Source organism: Bombina bombina, chromosome 4 (genome assembly GCF_027579735.1).
Source record: "Bombina bombina isolate aBomBom1 chromosome 4, aBomBom1.pri, whole genome shotgun sequence".
Lineage (NCBI taxonomy): Eukaryota > Metazoa > Chordata > Amphibia > Anura > Bombinatoridae > Bombina > Bombina bombina.
The window spans coordinates 429,177,242-429,205,010 of NC_069502.1; the positions used below are offsets into that span (position 1 = coordinate 429,177,242).

The 27,769-nt window shown below is 40.3% G+C and overlaps 1 protein-coding gene across 3 annotated transcripts in view; it reads right to left on the minus strand.

Moving 5' to 3' along the window:
- Positions 1–27,769, minus strand: part of LPP (LIM domain containing preferred translocation partner in lipoma) — a 725,513-nt gene that overhangs the window by 565,694 nt on the left and 132,050 nt on the right. The window contains exons 1-2 of one of the 3 annotated variants that reach the window (XM_053710253.1): positions 14,506–14,527; positions 10,611–10,714 (exon numbers count right to left, since the gene is read on the minus strand). In XM_053710253.1, coding sequence (XP_053566228.1) covers positions 10,611–10,625 — 15 coding nt within the window. In that variant the 5' untranslated portion in view covers positions 10,626–10,714; positions 14,506–14,527. Of the gene's footprint in view, positions 1–10,610; positions 10,715–14,329; positions 14,462–14,505; positions 14,528–27,769 lie in introns of those variants that run through there. The other 2 variants (XM_053710252.1, XM_053710250.1) reach the window with 2 other exon arrangements.

Consider the following 27,769-nt stretch of genomic DNA (forward strand, 5'->3'; position numbering starts at 1 on the left):
CAGACTGGAGATGGTTTCCAAACTGAAACTGCTCCTGAGGACGAAGGATCAGGCTTTTGTTCTTTGTTGAAACGAAAGGAACGAAAACGATTGTTAGCCCTGTTTTTACCTTTAGATTTTTTATCCTGTGGTAAAAAAGTTCCTTTCCCACCAGTAACAGTTGAAATAATAGAATCCAACTGAGAACCAAATAATTTGTTTCCCTGGAAAGAAATGGAAAGTAGAGTTGATTTAGAAGCCATATCAGCATTCCAAGTCTTAAGCCATAAAGCTCTTCTGGCTAAGATAGCCAGAGACATAAACCTAACATCAACTCTAATAATATCAAAAATAGCATCACAGATAAAATTATTAGCATACTGGAGAAGAATAACAATATCATGAGAATCACGATTTGTTACTTGTTGCGCTAGAGTTTCCAACCAAAAAGTTGAAGCTGCAGCAACATCAGCCAATGATATAGCAGGTCTAAGAAGATTACCTGAACACAGATAAGCTTTTCTTAGAAAAGATTCAATTTTTCTATCTAAAGGATCCTTAAACGAGGTACCATCTGACGTAGGAATGGTAGTACGTTTAGCAAGGGTAGAAATAGCCCCATCAACTTTAGGGATTTTGTCCCAAAATTCTAACCTGTCAGGCGGAACAGGATATAATTGCTTAAAACGTTTAGAAGGAGTAAATGAATTACCCAATTTATCCCATTCTTTGGAAATTACTGCAGAAATAGCATTAGGAACAGGAAAAACTTCTGGAATAACCGCAGGAGCTTTAAAAACCTTATCCAAACGAATAGAATTAGTATCAAGAGGACTAGAATCCTCTATTTCTAAAGCAATTAGTACTTCTTTAAGTAAAGAGCGAATAAATTCCATCTTAAATAAATATGAAGATTTATCAGCATCAATCTCTGAGATAGAATCCTCTGAACCAGAAGAGTCCAAAGAATCAGAATGATGGTGTTCATTTAAAAATTCATCTGTAGAGAGAGAAGATTTAAAAGACTTTTTACGTTTACTAGAAGGAATAATAACAGACAAAGCCTTCTTTATGGATTCAGAAACAAAATCTCTTATGTTATCAGGAACATTCTGCACCTTAGATGTTGAGGGAACTGCAACAGGCAATGGTACATTACTAAAGGAAATATTATCTGCTTTAACAAGTTTGTCATGACAATTATTACAAACAACAGCTGGAGGAATAGCTACCAAAAGTTTACAGCAGATACACTTAGCTTTGGTAGATCCAGCAGGCAGTGATTTTCCTGTAGTATCTTCTGGCTCAGATGCAACGTGAGATATCTTGCAATATGTAAGAGAAAAAACAACATATAAAGCAAAATAGATCAAATTCCTTATAAGACAGTTTCAGGAATGGGAAAGAATGCCAAACATCAAGCTTCTAGCAACCAGAAGCAAATGAAAAATGAGACTGAAATAATGTGGAGACAAAAGCGACGCCCATATTTTTTAGCGCCAAATAAGACGCCCACATTATTTGGCGCCTAAATGCTTTTGGCGCCAAAAAATGACGCCACATCCGGAACGCCGACATTTTTGGCGCAAAATAACGTCAAAAAAATGACGCAACTTCCGGCGACACGTATGACGCCGGAAACGGAAAAGAATTTTTGCGCCAAAAAAGTCCGCGCCAAGAATGACGCAATAAAATGAAGCATTTTCAGCCCCCGCGAGCCTAACAGCCCACAGGGAAAAAAGTCAAATTTTTGAGGTAAGAAAAATATGATAATTCAATGCATAATCCCAAATATGAAACTGACTGTCTGAAAATAAGGAAAGTTGAACATTCTGAGTCAAGGCAAATAAATGTTTGAATACATATATTTAGAACTTTATAAATAAAGTGCCCAACCATAGCTTAGAGTGTCACAGAAAATAAGACTTACTTACCCCAGGACACTCATCTACATGTTTGTAGAAAGCCAAACCAGTACTGAAACGAGAATCAGTAGAGGTAATGGTAAATATAAGAGTATATCGTCAATCTGAAAAGGGAGGTAAGAGATGAATCTCTACGACCGATAACAGAGAACCTTATGAAATAGACCCCGTAGAAGGAGATCACTGCATTCAATAGGCAATACTCTCTTCACATCCCTCTGACATTCACTGCACGCTGAGAGGAAAACCGGGCCCCAACTTGCTGCGGAGCGCATATCAACGTAGAATCTAGCACAAACTTACTTCACCACCTCCCTTGGAGGCAAAGTTTGTAAAACTGATTTGTGGGTGTGGTGAGGGGTGTATTTATAGGCATTTTAAGGTTTGGGAAACTTTGCCCCTCCTGGTAGGAATGTATATCCCATACGTCACTAGCTCATGGACTCTTGTTAATTACATGAAAGAAACTTAAACAGCAATGGGTGGGGGAGGTAATATACACCCCCTATGAGAGCAGCAGAGCTAGGGGAGTAGCCTTTTTGTTTAGGAAGAACCTTAGCTACAAGATAATTCAAACAATATTGGATCCACTGGGGAGATTTGTTCTCCTTAAAATTGTATTGGAGGGTCTGCCTCTAATCCTAGGTGGGGTTTATGGGCCACACACACACAAAGAATTCTGGAGTGCCATGAGGGTAAACATTCTGAAAATTGCAGATGCTCCGGTAATACTGGGGGGAGATTACAATATAACACCACAAACACCTGCGGATAGGTATAGGAATCCAAGCCTCCTAAAGTCAGGCCTCAGCAGACAATATATTGCCAAACGAGATACCCTAACACTAAAGTTTAAATGAGCACTCCAGCTCACAGACATCTGGAGAGAAATCCTGAAGCGAAAAGCTATACATGCATTACACCCACGAAGGACACATTATCACGTATAGATTTCTTTTTGACATCCCCAACCCTGAATGCGAGAATTACAGAAGCCGAGATAGACAATCCGACCATTTCAGACCATGCCCCAATTACACTTAAACTCAACCTTGGACTAGTCAGGACAAGTAGAGATGGGTGGTCATTCCCTGGATATTTAGTGCATGATGCTAACCTTAGAAATCACTTGGTGGGGGAATGGCTAGCGTATGCCAACTTAAATAGTGGGCATAGGGACAATCCACTGCTCTTCTGGGAGGCGGGTAAGGCAGTACTCAGGGGGGTTGTGACCTCTTACGTAATAGCCACCAGGAAGCAGAAAAAACTTAGAGGAACTGCTACTTAAGCAATTACTTAATGCGCGGAATCGCTATCTGTGCAATACCACAAAAGCAAACAGACTCAAGTATAAAGATATTAAATAGTTAAGGGACACATTCCTATTGCAAGGGGCAGCTAGAGACATGACAAAAGCACATGCTAGGTTCTATAGACACGGAAATAGGACAGGCAAGTTACTCGCTAGACTTACAAAACTGTCCAGACGCCCTTCTTTCATAGCAGCCATCAAAGACCGGGATTCGATTCTCACAGACACAGTTGATATACAACAGGCGTTTACACGGTATTACTCGGCCCTATACAAGTCCCAGGGAGTAAACCTTAAACACAGGGATTCATTTTGGGAAGCGATCATACTACCACAAACAACAGTCAGAGGCACTCACTAAACGCTCTGATTTCAGTAGAAGACATTGAGAAAGCCATAGGGAACTTACCGTTGGAAAAGGCAACCTGAGGTAGCGGGGTGTTAATTGACCTCTTCAATGGTATCTTGGATGGGGTGGGAGTAGCATCTAGAAGATTCACTGAGGCCAATATCAGTTTAATACTCAAGTCAGATAAAGATCCTCTTAACCCAGTATCATACAGGTCGATTTCACTTATGTACTCGGACTACAAAATCTTGACTAAAATCCTGGCAGATAGGTTGGCGCTTATCCTGCCAGAACTTATCCATGATGATCAGACATGCTTCATCAAGGGGAGATCAGCAGTAAAGAATGTTAGAACCCTCCAGCTTATTCTCACACACTAATGGAATAAGTCGCAAAAACGGGTAGGAAAGATGATGATAGATGAAGCATGTGTGCTACTCGTAGACGCAGAAAAAGCCTTTGATAGGGTCCTTTGGGGACACCTGTTTTTCACCCTTAAACAGTTCAGGATCGAAGGTTCGTTCGTAGAGGCTTTACAAACCCTATACGCTAATCCACAGGCTGCGGTACTGGTGAACGGAACCCAATCACCACCATTCCCCTTAGAAAGAGGCACGAGACAGGGATGCCCTTTATCACCACTGCTTTTCGATTTAGCTCTAGAACCCTTAGCAGCTAAAATTAGGTTGCAAACTAGAGGGCTCAGAGTGGGATCAACCACTCTTCATTTATAACTCTTTGTGGATGATATGGTTCTGTATGCGCAAAACCCTAGTTTAAATGTCCCCAAACTAATGGAGATCATAGCAAACTTTGGCCAAATATCTGGTTATAAGACGAATACTGACAAGACGAAAGTTGTATGGCTGACTGGTACTGTTAATGCGCCTGATCTTCAGTACAATTTCAAACAGGCAGGGAAATTCTTTAGATATCTGGGGGTTGAACTATCGTTAAACCCTTCGGATTGTTATGGCGCTAACTATACGCCACTGAAGAGAGAGGCCATGGATTTAGTGGCACATTGGGCAAAACTACCACTCTCACGGTCGGGTAGAATTGGACTCATAAAAATGATCCTTTTCCCCAAAATTCTTTATAAACTGCAGATGCAACTATTGATAATCAGTAAGGAAGATCTGAAATTTTGGAACTCTTTGTTCTTCTCCTTTATCTGGGCTAACAAAAAGCACAGAATTAGATCAGATCGAATGTGTAGCGCCTTTGACTTTGGGGTATGGCCGTGCCGAACTTGGAGTTATATAGCTGGACAACTCAAGTTAAATACGTCCTTGACTGGCTGACAGGGGGAAACAACTTAACCTTCTTGACTTAGAACAACAACTTACACACCCCTGGTCTTTAGCTATGCTGCCTCATTTGCACACTGCGCAACTAGACAAACACTTGACACAACACGCTCTAATCCAACACCCATTATACGCATGGAGGAAAATTTGTAGTAGAATACAATTCAAACATGAAGTGTCTAAATATATTCCGCTGCAGGGGAATCCCAACTTTATTCCAGGGATGACAACACAAACGTTTAAAAACTGGGAAACTCTAGGCTTGAACACAGTGTTTAAGATGCTAGAGGGAGATGGGAAGACAATACACACATTTGCTTACCTGCAAGAATCATACACATTGCCAAGATCTCATCACTTTGCATATCTACAAGCTAGACACTACGTGGCAGTGTTACTGGGGTCTGGATCTCTCCCTCAGAGTGATCATATTATCTACCAACTGGCTAACTTATTCTCCCAAGGGAACACCTCAATCACCCCAGTCTACAAAGCCCTGTTGACATCAAACAATGAGAATACTCGGAAACACATTAGCGAGAAATGGTCAGCTTTATTGCACACAGACATCTCTACGACGCAGATTACACATAGCATCCATAGGGTACAACATGCAACACTATCCATGGACCTTAGGGAATCCCACATTAAGCTTCTTGAGACAGCATATATTACACCAAAATTGTATAAAATCTGGGAAACTGAATCTTCAGGGAACTGCCCAAAGTGTACGCAAAACAATGCGGACCTATTGCATATGATCTGGAATTGCCCCAAGTTGGCCAGGTTTTGGGGTATGACCCACTTCTGGCTGTGGTCTATTGGGATCTCATTGGAGAGGTTCACTCCACAGACACTTATCTTCTTAGATTGTCAAAACACAAATAGGGCGAACACAATATTTGTACACAATGTAATCCTACAGGCAAGGAAAGTTATTCTTAAAAACTGGTTAAATCGGGAGGCCCCAACATTAAAGCAGTTAAAAAGGGGGGGGGGCGGAGCCAGCTATCATGCAGAGAGGATGTGTTTGAACATGGCTCCTGCAATAAATAATTTTTTTTTTATAAAATTTAGCTAATTCGCACAGCACAAGAGATGTACTCATTCTAAAGGAGCCCTGCAATAGCTGAGGACCTCGCTGGCGATTTATAAGAAGGTTTTGGGCGCCAGAGAGGAGCGACAGATTGAGGCCTTGCCGAGCTCGGGGTCTCCCTGAGAGAACTGTATACCACGTACCTCGCAGCAAGATAATAGTAAGAGGGCCTGAGCTGGCTTTTTGGAGCGGTGCCTGCTGGAGTGTGAGGACTCTGAGACCATGGAGGGGCTGTTAGCGGCATTGCACAACTGGCAGGAGGACTTCGAGTGCAAGATGGGCCGCAGCTTTGACCGCCTCCTAACCATCATGGCGGATACCCATGCAGAAATTGCTACTGAAGTCTCGGATGTGGCACCCCATGCAGCTTTGAACACACAGCGCAGTGATTCTCAGGAGGATATTGATCAACCCCCGGATAACTCACCGCAGAATCAGAGGCCTGTGGATTACCAGCGACCCGGTACAGGTCAGATCTCTTAATCCAGATACCCAGGGGGGACTGTGGGAGCTCCTACCATTGCGCTGCTACACTTCAGGAGGGTGCGCGCAGAAGACAATTCTACTCCAACATGACCCACACCCTGAGGCTACATCGGATGGACATATCATGCTGGGAAACTCTGGATTTACCTGGCGTCTTGGTGAGACAACTGTTTGTAAAGACCGGTGTGGGCTGAGCATTCCTACTGTGGCTGTCATTTGTGCAGCTACCGCCATGTTCAGCAGGGTGCCTCTGTTCTAACATTGCAATCCCATATGACGACCGTTAGGTCTGAACTCACAGACTCAATTTTGTTAACATTTTATCTTATGGCCCCAGCAATATTCATATTTGTCAGCTTACTGGAGATATGAGAACCTATATCCTCTCTGATTATTTGGCTAACTGTGGATCTAAATATGCAACTGATATGTCCCTTGTACTTGTAAATTACCACTGTCTGCCCTTTGCTCTTTCCTAATCTAATCTCTATCCATATATAGTGAACAGTTTATCCCTCTCATACCATTGCAGCCTCCTCCTGATGATATGTGTTATCGGGAAAGAGAATGCTAGTTTCCAGATATTACTTGGGTAGCGGGTTTTTTTTCTCAAGGAATGGGACCACAATACTTGTCTTAGAGCCGCCTCTCTTCCCCCCTCCCTCCCCCCTCTTTCCTCCCTCCTCCCTCTTTCCTCCCTCCTTCCCCCCCTTTTTCCCCCCTCTCCCCCCCCTTTTCCCCTCATCTCCCCCCCTTTTTCCCCTCATCTCCCCCCCTTTTCCCCCATCTTCCCCCCCTTTTCCCTCCTCCCTTCTCCCCTCTCCTACTCCCCTCCAACCTTCTTCTCCTCCCTTCCTCCCCCTCTCCTTCCCTCCTTTCCCCCCTCCCTTTCCCCTTCCTTTTCCCTTTCCCCCTTCCCCCCATTCCTCCCTCCCCCTTTTCCCTCACTCCCCCCCTCTCCATCCTTTCCCCTTCCTCTCCCTTTTCCTCCTCCCCTCCCTCCTTTCCTCCCCTTTTTCTTCCCCCCCCTCCTTTTCCATTCCCTCCGTTCTCCTTCCCCTCTTTCCTCCATCCTTCCTGCTCCCCCCCCCCTCTCTCAATTGTGTAGTAAAGGGATAAATAATTTATCCTCTATGCTCCTATCTGGCAGAGTTATGAAGCCTCTGCCCTGTTCGTAGGGCCTCAGTTAGAGAATATACCCATATGAGTGTAAAAATGGCTCTTCGAATGTCACTAATGTAACAATATATTATGAATGTCATGCATTGTTTATTATCTACAAGCTGTGTCTCACTATTGGCTTTCTGTATTTGCAACCTCACTTATATATCTAATGCTTTTTCTAGAATTATTACTATGCTGCCTAAGGCTCAGGGATTCTAGGACGTCCAATGCTTATGTTTTCTTTCATATACTACCCACCGTGGTGGTATAAGCACTCACTAACCTTCGGGTGATTGATAATTCCTTTTGAGCCTGCAATTTTTGGTCTGTTAGTTTTCTAGCCTCAATGCTCTTCCCATATTTGTATTTTGGTGAACAACTACATTCCTTTATTTATCAGTATGTGAGCTTTTATGAGACACAGTTTCTACAGTTTGTTTCTCTGACATAATGTGAGATTTTGAAATATTTAATGTTGTAATCTGGTTATATCATCTCCTTCTATATTATTCTGAGCTTCTCGGACCTCACCAGGGTCCTATCTGCCATAGGGAGGAGCTATTCAGCGTAGGCCTTGATTGGGTCTGTGCTGCCTAAAAGCCCTCTGAATAGTACCCTTAATTCATAGAAGTCCAAAAGTGGCTTCAGTCATCTTCGAGGGAAAAGAGGGCGATTTTGAGTTTGCTCTCCAACTTCTATTCATTTGATGTATACTTTAACCTGAGAACATTTTGTGAATTTGACAGGAGATTTATCTCTATATCTGTTCTTCTACATTTATAATTGTCCACAATACTTGTTTTACTATATGCTTTATACTATGTCCATGTTGGGGCAAACTGTTCTTGTGTATTTGTAAGTGCAATTCCCTCAATAAAAACATATTAAAAAAAAAAAAAAAAAAAAAGGGAAATTCACCAACAACTGCTTTACGAACAGGCAGACGCACTGGGAGATACCCAGGGGCGTACAAAGCGCTTTATTGGTAAGTGAGAGGTCTAATTACATACACTGGATCAGGCACAACAAATGCAAATACTATACCCAATTCGCAATACGAGCTACATTTTAGAGGCTCAACTGAGAGGAGAGTGGCAGCTTGATACTGAGAGAGGAGAGTGGCAGCTTGATTTTGAGAGATATGCCCCGTCCTCGAGGAAGGGGACCTAGATCATTCGGAAAACAGAACAGTGACACCCCGGGGTAGGGATGGGTAGGGATGGGCAGAGATGTGGAGGGCTGGAAGGTAAATGAACATTAATAGAAAACAAGGTCCTGCATTGATAAAGTGTTGATCTTTTTTTCTTTTTCTCCTTTTGTAAAATGAGGTCACGTGAGTGACTCAGTGATCAGTCTACAATGTTTGTACTTATATATATATTGAGATATGAGTTGATGTAAAACCTTTGCATAAATAAAGAATAAAAAAAAAAAAAAAAAAGATAATACAATTGATTGCTCTTATCTCCTGTCCAAAGATATAAATGCTCAAGAATATTGCTGTAAAACTATAGGTACTAACAAGAGAAATCCTTTCCTATTCACAAGCTCCACCTTAACTGCAAGTGGCGAACACCACGCGTCAATTGATAAAAGAAAATTAAAACGTACATTTTTCTTATTGTAAAGGGATTATTAAAGCCTGATTAGGTTTTAAAGTACTGTTGCTGGCTTACTGAAAAGGCTATGTATGTTTTATAAGAATGGATAATTCTTAGTATTTATGCAAAAAATAAACACGAGGAATCTGATCCCTTAGTGGTTTTAGCAGATACGGATCAAGGATGTTGTATTTAAAGGATGCTTCTGGTTGCTGTAGCAGTTTCTCTAAAGACATCCTTTACATCCTAGCAAGAACATTTCTCTTGCATGTCTATTAAACCTCTTCACTTCACAGAACAGTGATGTTTTACCAGTATGCCGCTGAAAAGCAGAACATACTTAACCAATAACATAATCCCAACGTTTCAGCTAATCTCTTAGAATGGTGATTAGACCGTAAATTATTTGAAACCGGGAACATTTTCTCGTAATAAAATATTTGAAAACATCTCCCACTGTAATGTGGGCTTGGAATATGTTTCACTATGCTAGAGGCTAGCACATGTTCTGTTACATTTATGTTTCAATGTTTAGCCAACATTAATTTATCTGTTAAAGGGACATGAAACCCAGAGCAGACAGAGCATACAAATTTAATTTTTTTTTTAATTTTAATTCAAATTTGCTTTGTTCTCATGGTATTCTTTGTTGAAAAGATACCTAGGTAGGTAGCGTGCACATGTCTGGACTACTACATGGCAGGAAAAGTGCTGCCATCTAGTGCTCTTGATAATGTATAACATTCTTGAAACTGCTGCCATACAGTGCTCCAGACACATGCACGCTCCTGAGCTTATGTTCATGCTTTTCAAAAAAGATACCAAAGAAAACAAAGAACCATTGTTAATAGAAGTTAATTGGAATGTTGTTGAAAATTGCATGCACTCACTGAATCATGAAGGTAAAATTTGGGGTTTCATGTCCCTTTAATGTTATGTTTCTTAAACAAACAAGTATATGATCAACAGCACTGGAATGTAACTTTTTAGCTATTTTAAATGTTTCCCATTAAAACAATCATTAGAAAACAGTTATTACATTTGAAACTGTTTCCCAACATTCACAATTTAAGTGGAAACATAAAAACAATAAAAATGTAGCATTTAAATACAACTATTAGAAGCATTTGTTATATAGAGACATTTTGTGGAGCAAAATGAATGTCCAGGGACCATACAGTTTTATGAATGTAAAAATATTAACATTTGTCTAGCACTACTAAAAAATAACCCTCATCTCTGTAGCAGTATGAAAATACTACCAGAATTAAATGTGAGCTTTTTATGCAACGCTAATAATATAAAATCAAGTACACAAATGTAGAAAGCTTTTTGCCTATACTTTAAAACAGGACACCCACTACTATACACAGAACTTTCCTCCGTACCTGAATGTTGAACATGGCGTCGTCAGGTGGTAGAGGAAAATTACCAACAGATTGAAGATTACTCGAATCCTCAAAAGGTGGTGGTGGAGGAGGAGGAAAATCACCTGAAAATGGAAAAGTATTAGATAATAAATAAAATTCAACAGAAGTAATTAAAGGGACAGTCTACACCAAAATGTTCTTATTTAAAAAGATAGATAATCCCTTTATTACCCATTCCCCATTTTTGCATAACCAACACAGTTATATTAATATACTTTTTACCTCTGTGATTTCCTTGAATCTAAGTCTTTGCAGACAGCTTCCTTATCTAAGTGCCTTTGACAGACATGCAGTGTAGTCAATCAGTGAAGACTCCTAAATAACTTCACGGAAGTGAGCACAATGTTATCTATATGACACATGTGAACTAGCACAGTCTAACTGTGAAAAACTTTCAAAATGCTCTGAGCTAGGAGGAGGTTTTCAACTGTTTAGAAATCAGTTTAAGCCTAGCTAGGTTTAGCTTTTCAAAAATACCACCAAGGGAACAAAGCAAATTTGATGATAAAAGTAAATTGGAAAGTTGTTTAAAATTGCATAACCTATCTGAATCATGAAAGTTTAGTTTTGACTTTAATGTCCCTTTAAGACAGTTTAGAATCCCACTATTGTCCTAATTAGTCGATTTCCAAGCTTCAGTGCCTGGAATCCTTGCTTTCCTATTAACATGCAATTGGCTCAAAGCCTTTCTATTAATCACTAACAAAGAATAATATGTCAAACGTGTTAACATTTTCTTAAGGATTTTCTTCAAGCAAATACATACATGAGCAGGTGTAAATACATACATGAGCAAGTGTAAATACATACATGAGCAGGTGTAAATACATACATGAGCAGGTGTAAATACATACATGAGCAGGTGCAAATACATACATGAGCACGTGCAAATACATACATGAGCAGGTGCAAATACATACATGAGCACGTGCAAATACATACATGAGCACGTGCAAATACATACATGAGCACGTGCAAATACATACATGAGCAGGTGCAAATACATACATGAGCAGGTGCAAATACATACATGAGCAGGTGCAAATACATACATGAGCAGGTGCAAATACATACATGAGCAAGTGCAAATACATACATGAGCAAGTGCAAATACATACATGAGCAAGTGCAAATACATACATGAGCAAGTGTAAATACATACATGAGCAGGTGCAAATACATACATGAGCAGGTGCAAATACATACATGAGCAGGTGCAAATTGCAAATACATACATGAGCAGGTGCAAATACATACATGAGCAGGTGCAAATACATACATGAGCAGGTGCAAATACATACATGAGCAGGTGCAAATACATACATGAGCAGGTGCAAATACATACATGAGCAGGTGCAAATACATACATGAGCAAGTGCAAATACATACATGAGCAGGTGCAAATACATACATGAGCAGGTGCAAATACATACATGAGCAGGTGCAAATACATACATGAGCAGGTGCAAATACATACATGAGCAGGTGCAAATACATACATGAGCAGGTGCAAATACATACATGAGCAGGTGCAAATACATACATGAGCAGGTGCAAATACATACATGAGCAGGTGCAAATACATACATGAGCAGGTGCAAATACATACATGAGCAGGTGCAAATACATACATGAGCAAGTGCAAATACATACATGAGCAGGTGCAAATACATACATGAGCAAGTGCAAATACATACATGAGCAGGTGCAAATACATACATGAGCAAGTGCAAATACATACATGAGCAAGTGCAAATACATACATGAGCAAGTGCAAATACATACATGAGCAAGTGCAAATACATACATGAGCAAGTGCAAATACATACATGAGCAAGTGCAAATACATACATGAGCAAGTGCAAATACATACATGAGCAGGTGCAAATACATACATGAGCAGGTGCAAATACATACATGAGCAGGTGCAAATACATACATGAGCAGGTGTAAATACATACATGAGCAGGTGTAAATACATACATGAGCAGGTGCAAATACATACATGAGCAGGTGTAAATACACACATGAGCAGGTGTAAATACATACATGAGCAGGTGTAAATACATACATGAGCAGGTGCAAATACATACATGAGCAGGTGCAAATACATACATGAGCAAGTGCAAATACATACATGAGCAAGTGCAAATACATACATGAGCAAGTGCAAATACATACATGAGCAAGTGCAAATACATACATGAGCAGGTGCAAATACATACATGAGCAGGTGTAAATACATACATGAGCAGGTGTAAATACATACATGAGCAGGTGCAAATACATACATGAGCAGGTGCAAATACATACATGAGCAAGTGCAAATACATACATGAGCAGGTGCAAATACATACATGAGCAAGTGCAAATACATACATGAGCAGGTGCAAATACATACATGAGCAAGTGCAAATACATACATGAGCAGGTGCAAATACATACATGAGCAAGTGCAAATACATACATGAGCAAGTGCAAATACATACATGAGCAGGTGCAAATACATACATGAGCAGGTGCAAATACATACATGAGCAGGTGTAAATACATACATGAGCAGGTGTAAATACATACATGAGCAGGTGCAAATACATACATGAGCAGGTGTAAATACACACATGAGCAGGTGTAAATACATACATGAGCAGGTGTAAATACATACATGAGCAGGTGCAAATACATACATGAGCAGGTGCAAATACATACATGAGCAAGTGCAAATACATACATGAGCAAGTGCAAATACATACATGAGCAAGTGCAAATACATACATGAGCAAGTGCAAATACATACATGAGCAGGTGCAAATACATACATGAGCAGGTGTAAATACATACATGAGCAGGTGTAAATACATACATGAGCAGGTGCAAATACATACATGAGCAGGTGCAAATACATACATGAGCAAGTGCAAATACATACATGAGCAGGTGCAAATACATACATGAGCAAGTGCAAATACATACATGAGCAGGTGCAAATACATACATGAGCAAGTGCAAATACATACATGAGCAGGTGCAAATACATACATGAGCAAGTGCAAATACATACATGAGCAAGTGCAAATACATACATGAGCAGGTGCAAATACATACATGAGCAGGTGCAAATACATACATGATCAAGTGCAAATACATACATGAGCAAGTGCAAATACATACATGAGCAAGTGCAAATACATACATGAGCAAGTGCAAATACATACATGAGCAAGTGCAAATACATACATGAGCAGGTGCAAATACATACATGAGCAGGTGCAAATACATACATGAGCAGGTGCAAATACATACATGAGCAGGTGCAAATACATACATGAGCAGGTGCAAATACATACATGAGCAGGTGCAAATACATACATGAGCAGGTGCAAATACATACATGAGCAGGTGCAAATACATACATGAGCAGGTGCAAATACATACATGAGCAGGTGCAAATACATACATGAGCAGGTGCAAATACATACATGAGCAAGTGCAAATACATACATGAGCAGGTGCAAATACATACATGAGCAGGTGCAAATACATACATGAGCAGGTGCAAATACATACATAAGTAGGTGCAAATACATACATGAGCAGGTGCAAATACATACATAAGTAGGTGCAAATACATACATGAGCAGGTGCAAATACATACATAAGTAGGTGCAAATACATACATGAGCAGGTGGGCCCAAAGCATTGTAAGCCAAGTGAAAACAGTGTTTAGGTTTCCAGTTTTACAGCAAATACAAAACTTAGTGTTACACAAAATATTTCCGTTATTGTGACATGAAAGTCATGTGCTTGCGTGATGTAATTCTAAAGTGTGTAGACAGTATATGATGCAACAAACCTGTCCTGTTTATAGTTTGCAGTGCTGTTCAAAACTGACAGAAATATGAAGCACATAATTAGCACAGTCAGTGGGTGGACGTGTTTGTATCTAAATACTTTCTAACCACCTGTTAGCTGCTCATTACTTGTTAGAAATTCTGCCAAATGCCAACATGGTTACATAGCAACATAAATTTAGTTTTTGAAGGGAAAAATGGAGTCTGCATTTCCTGGTTTGTTAAAAAAAGAACTGTACAATAGTCCGTAAATACATCATCTCATTAATAACGTTAAGCAATATGTTAACTGTCATGTTTATTGCCATTAAATGATCTAAAAGAACATTGAAAAGGGAATCGCAACAGTTTTCAGATATTTTACCATACATTGTTATTTGGAGAAAGCCTGCGTTTTGGGTATACATTAACAGTGCACCAAAATGTTCTTATGAGATTTAGACAGAGCATATCTTTTTTTTTTTTAATAAAGTTTCCAATTTAGTTCTATGATCAAATTTGCTTAGTTGGTATTCTTTGTTGAAGAGGCTAGCAATTTTTTGTTACATTAGTTAAACATGTTGAAAGTGTACTATGTTTATACAATTTTATGTTTCAATTGCTTAGCCAACATTAAATGTATCTGTTAAAGGGACATGAAACCCAAAATGTTTCCCGACAGAGCATACAATTTTAAAAATGTTTTAATTTTAATTCAAATATCAAATTTGCTTTGTTCTCATAGTATTCTTTGTTGAAAAGATACCTAGGTAGGTAGCGTGCACATGTCTGGAACACTATATGGTAGGAAAAAGTGCTACAATCTAGTGCTCTTGCATATGGATAAAATTTTTGCGAAACGGTTGCCATATAATGCTACAGACGTGCACCCTCCTAAGCTTACAACCCTGCTTAAAAAAAAAAGACAAGAACAAAGAAAATTTGATAACATAAGTAAAATAGAAAATTGTTTAAAAAACTAAATTTATGCTTACCTCATAAATGTATTTCTTTCTTAACACGGTGAGTCCACGCATCATCAATTACTGTTGGGAATATTACTCCTGGCCAGCAGGAGGATGCAAAGAGCACCACAGCAAAGCTGCTAAGTATCACTTCACTTCCCACAACCCCCAAGTCATTTGACCGAAGGAAAAGGAGAGAAAGGAAGCAACACAAGGGGCAGAGGTGCCCGAGTTTTATATAACAAAAAAACTGTCAGAAAAAACCAGGGCGGGCCATGGACTCACTGTGTCAAGAAATACATACATTTCTCAGGTAAGCATAAATTTCATTTTCTTTCTAATGACAATCAACACCCAAGCTAGAGGACACAGATGATAAGGAAGGGACAAGACAGGGAACCTAAACAGAAGGCACCACTGCCGAAAAAAAACGCTCTCTCAAAGTAAGCCTCAGCAGAAGCAACATATCAAATTTATAAAGTATAGAAAAAGTATGCATAGAGGACCAAGCTGCAGTTCTGTAAACTTGTTCAACAGAAAGGTCAGGTGCTGACCGAAACGTTGTTTGTTTTTTATGATGTCTCATATTAAAGGATATTGAAATATACCAAGCAGTACTGCTATCGTTTGTTCACCAACAGAAAGAAGAACCAGCCCACATGGAATGAGCCGTGACTCTCTCATGAGGCTGAAATCCAGCAGTGACATAGGCCAAACGAAAAAACTCTTCAGCCAGAGAGAATGAAAATGAGTCGTAGTTCTCTGTCCTTTGTGTTTCCCAGAGAAACAGATAAACAAAACAGAAGACCTTAGTTGCCTGCAAGAACGCCTGCGCACGCACCACAACTAGGTTGTGCAACAAGCGCTACTCATGAGGAGGAGTAGGGTACAACTATTTCCTGACCAGTATACCTATTTGAAACCACTCTAGGAAGGGAAACTAATGTAGTACGCAGAGCCACCTCTCTTAGTAGAAATAAAACCTTCCAAGATGACATCTTAATATCTAAGGAATGTATAAGCTCAAACAGGGCCTGACGCAAGGCTAAAAGAACAAGGTTAGGACTCCAAAGTGGAGCAACTGATTTAATACAGGCCTGATGCTGACTCAGGCCTGACAAAAAGATTGTACATCCGGCATGTCCATGAGACACCTGTATAGCAGAATGTATAAGACAGAGATCTGACCCCTGAGGGAACTACTCCAAGTCTTCCTGGGGAAAGACAAATCCCAGGAATCCGGACCCAACTACAAGAGAAACCCTTGGATTCACACCAATAAGATATTTACACTAAATCTTATGGAAAACCTTCTAGAAATTGGCAAGCAAGCCTGAAACATGGTCTTAAAGACAGAGGCAAAAAAAAACACGCTTAGACCAACTAAGCGAACAATATCCAAGCAGAAAGCTTTAGAGAAAACTAAAATAAAAAACTCCTTGATTACCTGGTCCCAGATAAAGATCTTCTATTAGACAGAGAATCTATGAAGATCCCCCATAAATCACCCTTGCAGATGGAGTAAAGGAACTCCTCTCCAGAATCATTTCCCACCATAAGAAAGAAGACTGGACAAGGCCTCTTGAAAAAGAGATTGCTCAAAGGAAGGATGACATCTGATCATATTCCAGGACCTAGAAGTCCCTCTAGGACTTGAGAAGATACCGATCAAGGGAACAAAATATACACATCCCTCATGTCTATGTTCGCTATGAACAGATCCCTCTTGTACCAAAGGAAATACCTAGATCTCGTTACGAGACTCGAACAATCACTCCCAGAGATAAAGATCTTGAACCCAGTTTAAGGAAAACCTCTCATCGAAACTTGACAGCAGATACTCTAGAAGGAGAAATCTGCCCAGGGGAGGAAATCTTAGATTAAACTAAGATTAGTTGGAAACTAAGACCTGACAAACCCTGCAGAAAATGGAAAAAACAAACCTTCCGTTAGTCCTACTATCTTGACATGTGGAAGAAGGATAATTCTGCCAGATGAAGTCCAACAAGGTCTCATCCGTGAAAGGAAAAAACAGAAGCGTGGAATTGTAGAAACCTAAAACATTGAAGCTGCCACTACAGAGCTATGAACCTAGGCTGAATCACTGAGCAACAGGTAGGTTTCTTCGCTGACCAATATATAAGCCACAATGCTTTAAAAGACATGCTGATTTGTTAAGTATTGAAAGAAGGACACAAAGGTCCATGACTGGTTACGAGCTCTGAATCATGAGCCTTCAAGTCAGGCTTGCTAACCACTATGCCACAACAACAATTTTAAGACAATATATTGCTCTTAAAGAACAATTAAACTCCAGCTTCTAAATACAATATAATTGTACTTAGCATTGTAAATCGCGACTAATCACCCGTAAGGGTCTCAAGGTGCTGAACATTTTATCAACCTCGGAAGGATGAAATGCTGAGTGGACCTCGCTGAGGATCCAACCTGCAACCCTTGGGCTGCTTAGAGCTCAGCCACAGTGCAATAGCATGCTGAGCTATCTGTCCTCTTATCTAAGGACCCGAAAAAGCTAGCTATCCTCCATAGGGGTCTAAGCTCTCTGGCCCCAGTAGAAAAGCTTCTGCAAGTTGCATTTAAATGGAGCCAGCGACAAAAAAGTCCTTTAAAGGACGGGAGACAGAGGGACAGGTATCTCCAGTACCTACCATTAATGTGGAATCTCCATAGCACGACTAGAAACACTTCCACCTAGGAAGAAAAATCATAGAAACTGATAAAGTTTACAAAACAGGAGTATCGGTGTCTACCAGGTAGTTAAACCCGCCTTTAACAGTACACGAGGTGTGCAAGCATACATCTGAAGTAGTCCTCTCCAGCATCAGATGAAGGAATTATACTGTTCAAATCTGAAATTCCCATCAGGAACCAGCGGAACCTCCTCACCCGTCTAGGAGAGGGGGCGATATGATTACAGAATAAGCAGAAACCTTACTATCTGAAAAAGTAAATGTTCTCTTGTATTTTCCCTGTATGTAAGGAAAAACAGACAAAACTGCAGATACCACAAAAAGATACCCGAGTTGCAAATCTGTAAACAAAAACACTCCTCCAGGAGAATGTGAGGAACCGCAGGGCACTGCATGTGACACCATAGAGGCTTGGGACAAGTAAGGAGAAGCTGTGGCATTGCCTGAACAGCATCATCCTGGGAGACATGAGACTCTGAGGGGAATATCTTTTAAAATTTGCCCCAGACTTAAGAGCACTGAAAGGCATATTCAGGTAGCACTATTAACATATACAAAACAAAATTTATGCTTACCTGCTAAATTTATTTCTCTTGTGGTGTATCCAGTCCACGGATCATCCATTACTTGTGGGATATTCTCCTTCCCAACAGGAAGCTGCAAGAGGCTCCTCCCCTAACTGCCACCTACCAGTCATTCGACCGAAGACAAGCAAGAGTAAGGAGAAACTATAGGGTGCAGTGGTGGCTGTAGTTTAAAAATAAAAAACACCTGCCTTAAAATGACAGGGCGGGCCGTGGACTGGATACACCACAAGAGAAATAAATTTATCAGGTAAGCATAAATTTTGTTTTCTCTTGTAAGGTGTATCCAGTCCACGGATCATCAATTACTTGTGGGATACCAATACCAAAGCTATAGGACACGGATGAAGGGAGGGACAAGGCAGGTGCTTAAACGGAAGGCACCACTGCCTGTAAGACCTTTCTCCCAAAAATAGCCTCCGAAGAAGCAAAAGTATCAAATTTATAGAATTTAGAAAAAGTATGAAGCGAAGACCAAGTCGTTGCCTTACAAATCTGTTCAACAGAAGCCTCATTCTTAAAAGCCCATGTGGAAGCTACCACTCTAGTAGAATGAGCTGTAATTCTTTCAGGAGGCTGCTGGCCAGCAGTCTCATAAGCTAAGCGGATTATACTTCTTAGCCAAAAAGATAGAGAAGTTGCCGAAGCCTTTTGGCCTCTCCTCTGTCCAGAGTAGTCAACAAACAATGCAGATGTTTGACGAAAATCTTTAGTAGCTTGTAAATAAAACTTTAAAGCGCGAACCACGTCAAGATTGTGTAATAGACGTTCCTTCTTTGAAGAAGGATTAGGACACAGTGACGGATCAACAATCTCCTGATTGATATTTTTATTAGATACCACCTTAGGCAGAAAACCAGGTTTGGTACGTAACACTACCTTATCTGCATGGAAAATGAGATAAGGGGATTCACATTGTAAAGCAGATAACTCCGAAACTCTTCGAGCCGAGGAGATAGTTACTAAAAACAGAACTTTCCAAGATAAGAGCTTAATATCTATGGAATGCAAAGGTTCAAACGGAACCCCTTGAAGAACTTTAAGAACTAAATTTAAACTCCATGGCGGAGCAACAGGTTTAAAAACAGGCTTGATTCTAACCAGAGTCTGACAAAACGCCTGAACATCTGGAACCTCAGCCAGGCGTTTGTGCAAAAGAATAAACAGAGCAGTAAATCTTACGAAATTTTTACAGTGTGTATAATAGACTAACAGAGCATTGCACCCACTTGCAAATGGATGATTAACCCCTTAGTTTCAAAACCGGATAAAAAAAACGATATAAACGTTTTTTTAACAGTCACAACAAACTGCCACAGCTCTGCTGTGACCCTACCTGCCCATACAACGACTTTTGAAGGCATAAAAACCCTTTGTAGAGGTCCTAAGTGTTCAGGGGACTCCTAGGGAAGCTGGAAGTCTCAAGCTGCAAAAACTACTGCACGATTTAGGCCTGAAATTAGGCCCCTCCCAACCTGTACTCACAGTGAGAGGGCCATAAAAAACTATCCCTAGGCAAAATCTAGCCAGCCATGTGGAAAAAACTGGGCCCCAATAAAGTTTTATCACCAATATGTAGAAAAAAACGTTTAAACACTTCCAGCAAATGTTATCTTATTTTCAGTAATGTGAGAAAGTAATAAGAATATTACCTTTTACAGCAAGCATGATACTAGTCGTTATTAAATCACTGTAATCAGGCTTACCTTAAATAAATCCGGTATTAACAGCATTTTCTAGCATATTCATTTCTCTAGAAAAATTTAAACTGCACATACCTCATAGCAGGAGACCCTGCACGCCATTCCCCCAGCTGAAGTTACCTCATCTCTTCAGTTATGTGTGAGAACAGCAATGGATCCTTAGTTACAACCTGCTAAGATCATCAAAAACCACAGGCAGACTCTTCTTCAACTTTCTGCCTGAGGCTAAAACAGTACAACTCCGGTAACATTTGAAAATAATAAACTTTTGATTGAAGATAAACTACATAAATTCACCACATCTCTCTAGCTACTTTCTATCTTGTCGAGAGCTGCAAGAGAATGACTGGTAGGTGGCAGTTAGGGGAGGAGCTATATAGACAGCTCTGCTGTGGGTGATCCTCTTGCAGCTTCCTGTTGGGAAGGAGAATATCCCACAAGTAATGGATGATCCGTGGACTGGATACAACTTACAAGAGAAATATAGTTTAACATTGCAGTGTATATATATCCCCTACATTAATTTTGCTGTAAGCAGAATTGCAAATCACCCTGGTTGTTTAACAGAACTACAGGGGGATACCTAAAAAATGAAAACACTGCAATTAAACTCCCCAAAACAGATCATTAAATAATACAAAGTGTTACACTTCTTAAACATGTGTTACTAGCTAAATATCAGTATAACTTGAAGCCTTTGTCCTGGTTCAAGACATAGAAAAAAATCTGCACAAGTAACCCAGGTCTATTCTGACTCTGTTTTAACCGAGCCGACTCAGACACTGAGCTGAAAGATCGCCGCTCCGATCACAACCGGAGCCAAGACGGGGCTATATGAAACTCAGAGCGCTTGCTATAAGAGATAGCCCACAATGGCGCCGCTCCTCTTAGTGAAGGAAAAAGAAGTTGGAGACATACCAAGAATGGCATGAAGATGAAGCGCACACCTCCATTCTTAAAAAAGTCTGTCCCAGCAGAGAATCACACCCACTATGCTGTGTATCACGGATAAACAAGAGACTCTAAGCTACAGAGGTTCTATGCACCACACTCATTCAGTCATGGTATCCTCCTCATAACAATGGCGCCGGTTCCTTTGCAAGGCGCCCAAAACAGAGTATACATCATTTAAAAATGAGTCTCAAAAAGGTGTTAACTCCATGCGATTAATCCTTAAGTCCCCATAGTATAAAAATCTATAGTGCCTGCACGCTGCCAGAAACACCTTTACTAAGGGCTTTGTGTCCTAAATAAATTACAGGATAATGCTAGAGTCCTTAACCCCATCAGTGCCAGCCTTCTAGCCCCAGAAGAACAAAAGGCACTTACCTGCATTCTAGTCGTCCGGCAATCAGACAACTCACAAAGTTTGAGAGGATGCCGGTCCTCACAGGGACCTGTGTAAAAAGACAGTAAACTTACTTAGGCTTTCTATACCAGGACAGCAACATGTTAGGAAAACGCAGCAAAGCACACTTTACAAGTTCTTGACTGCTTTAAAGTCACCACAGCCCTGCTGAAGAGACCAACGTGGAGTACAGCTATACACAAATTGTGATGTAAGATAAGAGCAATCTTGCCCTGTTCTCAAAATAAAAAAATCTTGAAAGAAGAAACTTAAAGGGACACTGTACCCAAATTTTTTCTTTTGTGATTCAGATAGAGCATGCAATTTTAAGCAACTTTCTAATGAACTCCTATTATCAAATTTTCTTCATTCTCTTGGTATGTTTATTTGAAAAGCAAGGATTTAAGTTTAGATGCCGGCCCATTTTTGGTGAACAACCTGGGTTGTCCTTGCTGATTGGACAGCACCAATAAACAAATGCTGTCCATGGTTCTGAACCACAAATTTGCTGGCTCCTTAGCTTAGATGACTTCTTTTTCAAATAAAGATATCAAGAGAACAAAGAAAAATTGATAACAGAAGTAAATTAGAAAGTTGCTTAAAATTGAATGCTCTATCCGAATCATGAAAGAAAAAATTTGGGTTCAGTATCCCTTTAATCAGGTTGTGGGTAGGTAAGTGATACTTAACAGCTTTGCTGTGGTGCTCTTTGCCTCCTCCTGCTGGCCAGGAGTGATATTCCCAACAGTAATTGATGATGATTCGTGGACTCACCGTGTCATTAGAAAGAAATGCATGTCCCTTGAACATGATTCATAATCTCTATATAAAAACATGGGTGCTTTTAGTTGTATTTTTATGCTTAAATAACCAGCTTGTTATTGCAGCTAAATTGTGTTTAAATAGAGGTTTTTCCTAAGCGTGATAACATTTTTGGAGTTTATTGTCCATTAAAATGAAAGAAAATAAATGGCCAAAGAGTTCGAAAAAACTTTAACCCCAGACAGGCCCTGTTAATTTAAGAAGAGCAGGAATATTTTTTTACTTCACAACCTCAATGATAGAAACTCTTTGTATTAGTGTTATGGGAATGCTCTGGTATGTGCTTTTCTTTCATTTACTGAAATTCAAGTATATTCATTAAAGGGACAGTCAAGTAAAAAAAAACACCTCATGATTTAAATAGGGAATGTAATTTTAAACAACTTTCCAATTTACTTTTATTACCAATTTTGCTTTGTTCTCTTGGTATTCTTAGTTGAAAGCTAAACCTAGGAGGTTCATATGCTAGTTTCTTAGACCTTAAAGGCCGCCTCTAATCTGAAAGCATTTTGACAGTTTTTCACCACTATAGGGCGTTAGTTCATGTGTTTCACATAGATAACATTGAGCTCAGTCACGTGAAGCTCCTAGGAGCCAGCACTGATTGGCTAAAAATGCAAGTCTGTCAAAAGAACTGAAATAAGGGGGCAATTTGCAGAGGCTTAGATACAAGGTAATCACAGAGGTAAAAAGTATATTAATATAACTGTGTTGGTTATGCAAAACTGGGGAATGGGTAATAAAGGGATTATCTAGATTTTTTTTTTTATTATTATTTTTTTTTATTATTATTTTTATTGAGGAGAAAAATAAAACAATACAAAATAACCACTTATATAAGCCCTTAACCCGTAAAGGCGAATTACAATAGTTTGCAGAATAATTCTCACACAAAACATTCCAAATAACAGTATTGAAAAGCATAGGTAATATATTTCAATTCAATACCTAACAGTGACAGAGCTCTTGAATCTAGCGATGGTTCCAGTATTACAATGCAGCCTATGTGGATAATACAAGCAAAGAAACAAATCTCCAAGTTTCAATCAAAAACATATAGGGTCACTTTTGGGCCATTGAACTATATTTCCACATGTAAATTTACATATGAGCACTATAAAATTAAGCAAAAAGAAAAAAACAATAAACGTGGGTACTTATGGAGCTCGCTCCCTCAGCATCAATTTCGATGACAACTACAGTGTAATAAGGCAACCTAAAAAGATCAATACCGAAGCTTGGGCTATATCAGAAGTATATATGGAGCAGGAGAACTGTTTAGTATAAGGTCTTATCACAAAAGGGAGTAATATGGAGAGAAACTAAGGGCCAATATACTAGGGTATCATAGTATGTAAGATTATGCAGTGACCGCTGATCTATTGATAAAAATGCGAAAAAAGTGGGTCTCTCTAACCCTGCATTTACGCTACCAAGGTCAAAAGTATATAGCAGATCCTAATGACTTATCTGGTAACTTCCGCCTAGTATCTGTTTGTCATATACAGAACGGACTGGGAATATAATGCACATTCAGAAGCTTGGGATTTAACCTGCATCAAAATATTTCGTAGTCTCATTGGATAGGGTAACTCAGGTTCCAATAAAAAACATAGTAATCTCCCCTGAGTCAATACACACATTTTGACTATAACTCAGATATATATAAAATTTAACAAAATAGTTAGCTTAATATTTAGGGGGTGGGAAGGTGGAAATTAGAATTTACTAATACCTATGTTGTACATATATACTCCACATATGTCAAGACTGAACATCTTAGTAATACTATTGCGTATATAGAGAGAATTAGATCATGAATAATGCACAATAACCACTGTGATTCTTGTATCCAAACAGACAAATTAGGTGCCATATAACATTAGCTAAAGTCTGTGGGATTACATATATTAGCAGCAACAGGTTGATATAAATAAGTGTAACTTATCCCTAATTGCATCCATCAGATCATAGCCAGTAAGGTGGGGAGTAGATCTGATTTTTACAAGGGGGGGGGGGGGCATCTGCAATAGATATAGGGTATAGAGGGAGAAAACTTTAAAATCTAGTAACCATATATCCGTCCACAGATTGTTGAACATAAAGTTACCCTACTCCAGCTCTGTCAGGCAGGGACCAACAGCCTGCTCTAGTGAAAAAGTTCAGTTCGTCGAACTAGAGGAGGTATAGGAAGAAGGGTGCAGCAAAGGGAATGTTTCTCACATCACCAAACAAAGTCCCAGGGTCGTTATATCTCTGAAGCAGGGATAATATATGCATTATCGTAGTGTTCACTATAGAGGGGAAATGCCCATGTCTCCTTAACAATGGCTGCATGGTTCCCACTATGTCTAGTCTCCGTACTCCAACTGAGCTCTGCAGTACCTGGGCTTCAACAATGTCTGTGACAAGGCACTAATCCCCCAACGATCTGAGGCAACCAGTACCGCATGCACTGCTCCAAAAGATCCCCCCTCATCATCGGGGCTCACCACTGCATACTCTTCCCTCTGTAGGCATAGTAGCTCCGCTACCATCTCTCAACTCCGACTCGAGAAGCTTCTCAGGCCCACCACGGGACATGTTGCTAGCATCCAGGGCGCCATCGATGAACAAGGAGGTAAGTGGCTGATGCTGGGGACCCAAAACACCGTCACCCCCATCCCCATAGGATGCACATACAAATTCCTCTTCTAGCAGCCCAGGGTGAAAAGCTGCCCGCAAGGTTTCAGTGAATGTCCTTTGATAGGTGTCCAGCATATCACTGATCTCTTGTAAAAACATAATTTATGCTTACCTGATAAATTTATTTCTCTTGTAGTGTATCCAGTCCACGGATCATCCATTACTTGTGGGATATTCTCCTTCCCAACAGGAAGTTGCAAGAGGATCACCCACAGCAGAGCTGCTATATAGCTCCTCTCTTCACTGCCATATCCAGTCATTCGACCAAAACAAGCCGAGAAAGGAAAAACCATAGGGTGCAGTGGTGACTGAAGTTTAATTAAAATTTAGACCTGCCTTAAAAGGACAGGGCGGGCCGTGGACTGGATACACTACAAGAGAAATAAATTTATCAGGTAAGCATAAATTATGTTTTCTCTTGTTAAGTGTATCCAGTCCATGGATCATCCATTACTTGTGGGATACCAATACCAAAGCTAAAGTACACGGATGATGGGAGGGACAAGGCAGGAACTTAAATGGAAGGAACCACTGCCTGTAGAACCTTTCTTCCAAAAACAGCCTCTGAAGAAACAAAATATCAAATTTGTAAAATTTTGAAAAGGTATGAAGCGAAGACCAAGTCGCAGCCTTGCAAATCTGTTCAACAGAGGCCTCATTTTTAAAGGCCCAGGTGGAAGCCACAGCTCTAGTAAAATGAGCTGTAATTCTTTCAGGGGGCTGCTGTCCAGCAGTCTCATATGCTAAACGGGTTATACTCCGAAGCCAAAAGGAAAGAGGTTGCCGAGGCCTTTTGACCTCTCCTCTGTCCAGAGTAAACAACAAACAGGTTAGATGTTTGACGAAAATCTTTAGTAGCCTGCAAGTAAAACTTCAATGCACGGACTACGTCTAGATTATGCAAAAGACGTTCCTTCTGTGAAGAAGGATTAGGGCATAATGATGGAACAACAATCTCTTGATTGATATTCTTGTTAGAAACCACCTTAGGTAAAAACCCAGGTTTTGTACGCACAACTACTTTATCTGAATGAAAGATCAGATAAGGAGAATCACAATGTAAGGCAGATAACTCTGAGACTCTTCGAGCTGAGGAAATAGCCATCAGAAAAAGAACTTTCCATGATAGAAGTTTGATATCAATAGAATGAAGGGGTTCAAACGGAACCCCTTGAAGAACTTTAAGAACCAAGTTTAAGCTCCATGGGGGAGCAACAGGTATAAACACAGGCTTAATTCTAACTAAAGCCTGACAAAATGCCTGAACGTCTGGAACTTCTGCCAGACGCTTGTGTAAAAGAATAGACAGAGCAGAAATCTGTCCCTTTAAATAACTAGCTGATAATCCTTTGTCCAAACCCTCTTGGAGGAAGGACAATATTCTAGGAATCTTAAACCTACTCCTTGAGTAATTCTTGGAATCACACCAATTAAAATATTTACGCCATATCTTGTGGTAAATTTTCCAGGTGACAGGCTTTCGTGCCTGTATTAAGGTATCAATTACTGACTCAGAGAAGCCACGCTTTGATAGAATCAAGCGTTCAATCTCCATGCAGTCAGTCTCAGAGAAAGTAGATTTGGATGATTGAAAGGACCTTGTATTAGGTCGTCTCAGAGGCAGAGTCCATGGTGGAAAGGATGACATGTCCACTAGATCTGCATACCAGGTCCTGCGTGGCCACGCAGGCGCTATCAATATCACAGATGCTCTCTCCTGTTTGATTTTGGCAATCAGACGAGGGAGCAGAGGAAACGGTGGAAACACATAAGCCAGGTTGAAGAACCAAGGCGCTGCTAGAGCATCTATCAGTGCCGCTTCTGGGTCCCTGGACCTGGATCCGTAACAAGGAAGCTTGGCGTTCTGGCGAGACGCCATGAGATCCAGTTTTGGTTTGCCCCAACGGAGAACCAATTGAGCAAACACCTCCGGATGGAGTTCCCACTCCCCCGGATGAAAAGTCTGACGACTTAGAAAATCCGTCTCCCAGTTCTCTACCCCTGGGATATGGATCGCAGACAGGTGGCAAGAGTGAGTCTCTGCCCAGCGAATTATCTTGGAGACTTCTGACATCACTAGGGAACTCCTGGTCCCCCCTTGATGGTTGATGTAAGCCACAATCGTGATGTTGTCCGACTGAAATCTGATGAACCTCAGTTTTGCTAACTGAGGCCAAGTTAGAAGAGCATTGAATATTGCTCTTAACTCCAGAATATTTATTGGGAGGAGTTTCTCCTCCTGAGTCCATGAACCCTGAGCCTTCAGGGAGTTCCAGACTGCACCCCAACCTAGAAGGCTGGCGTCTGTTGTTGCAATGGTCCAATCTGGCCTGCGAAAGGTCATACCTTTGGACAGATGGACCCGAGATAACCACCAGAGAAGAGAATCTCTGGTTTCCTGATCCAGATTTAGTAGAGGGGACAAATCTGTGTAATCCCCATTCTACTGACTGAGCATGCATAATTGCA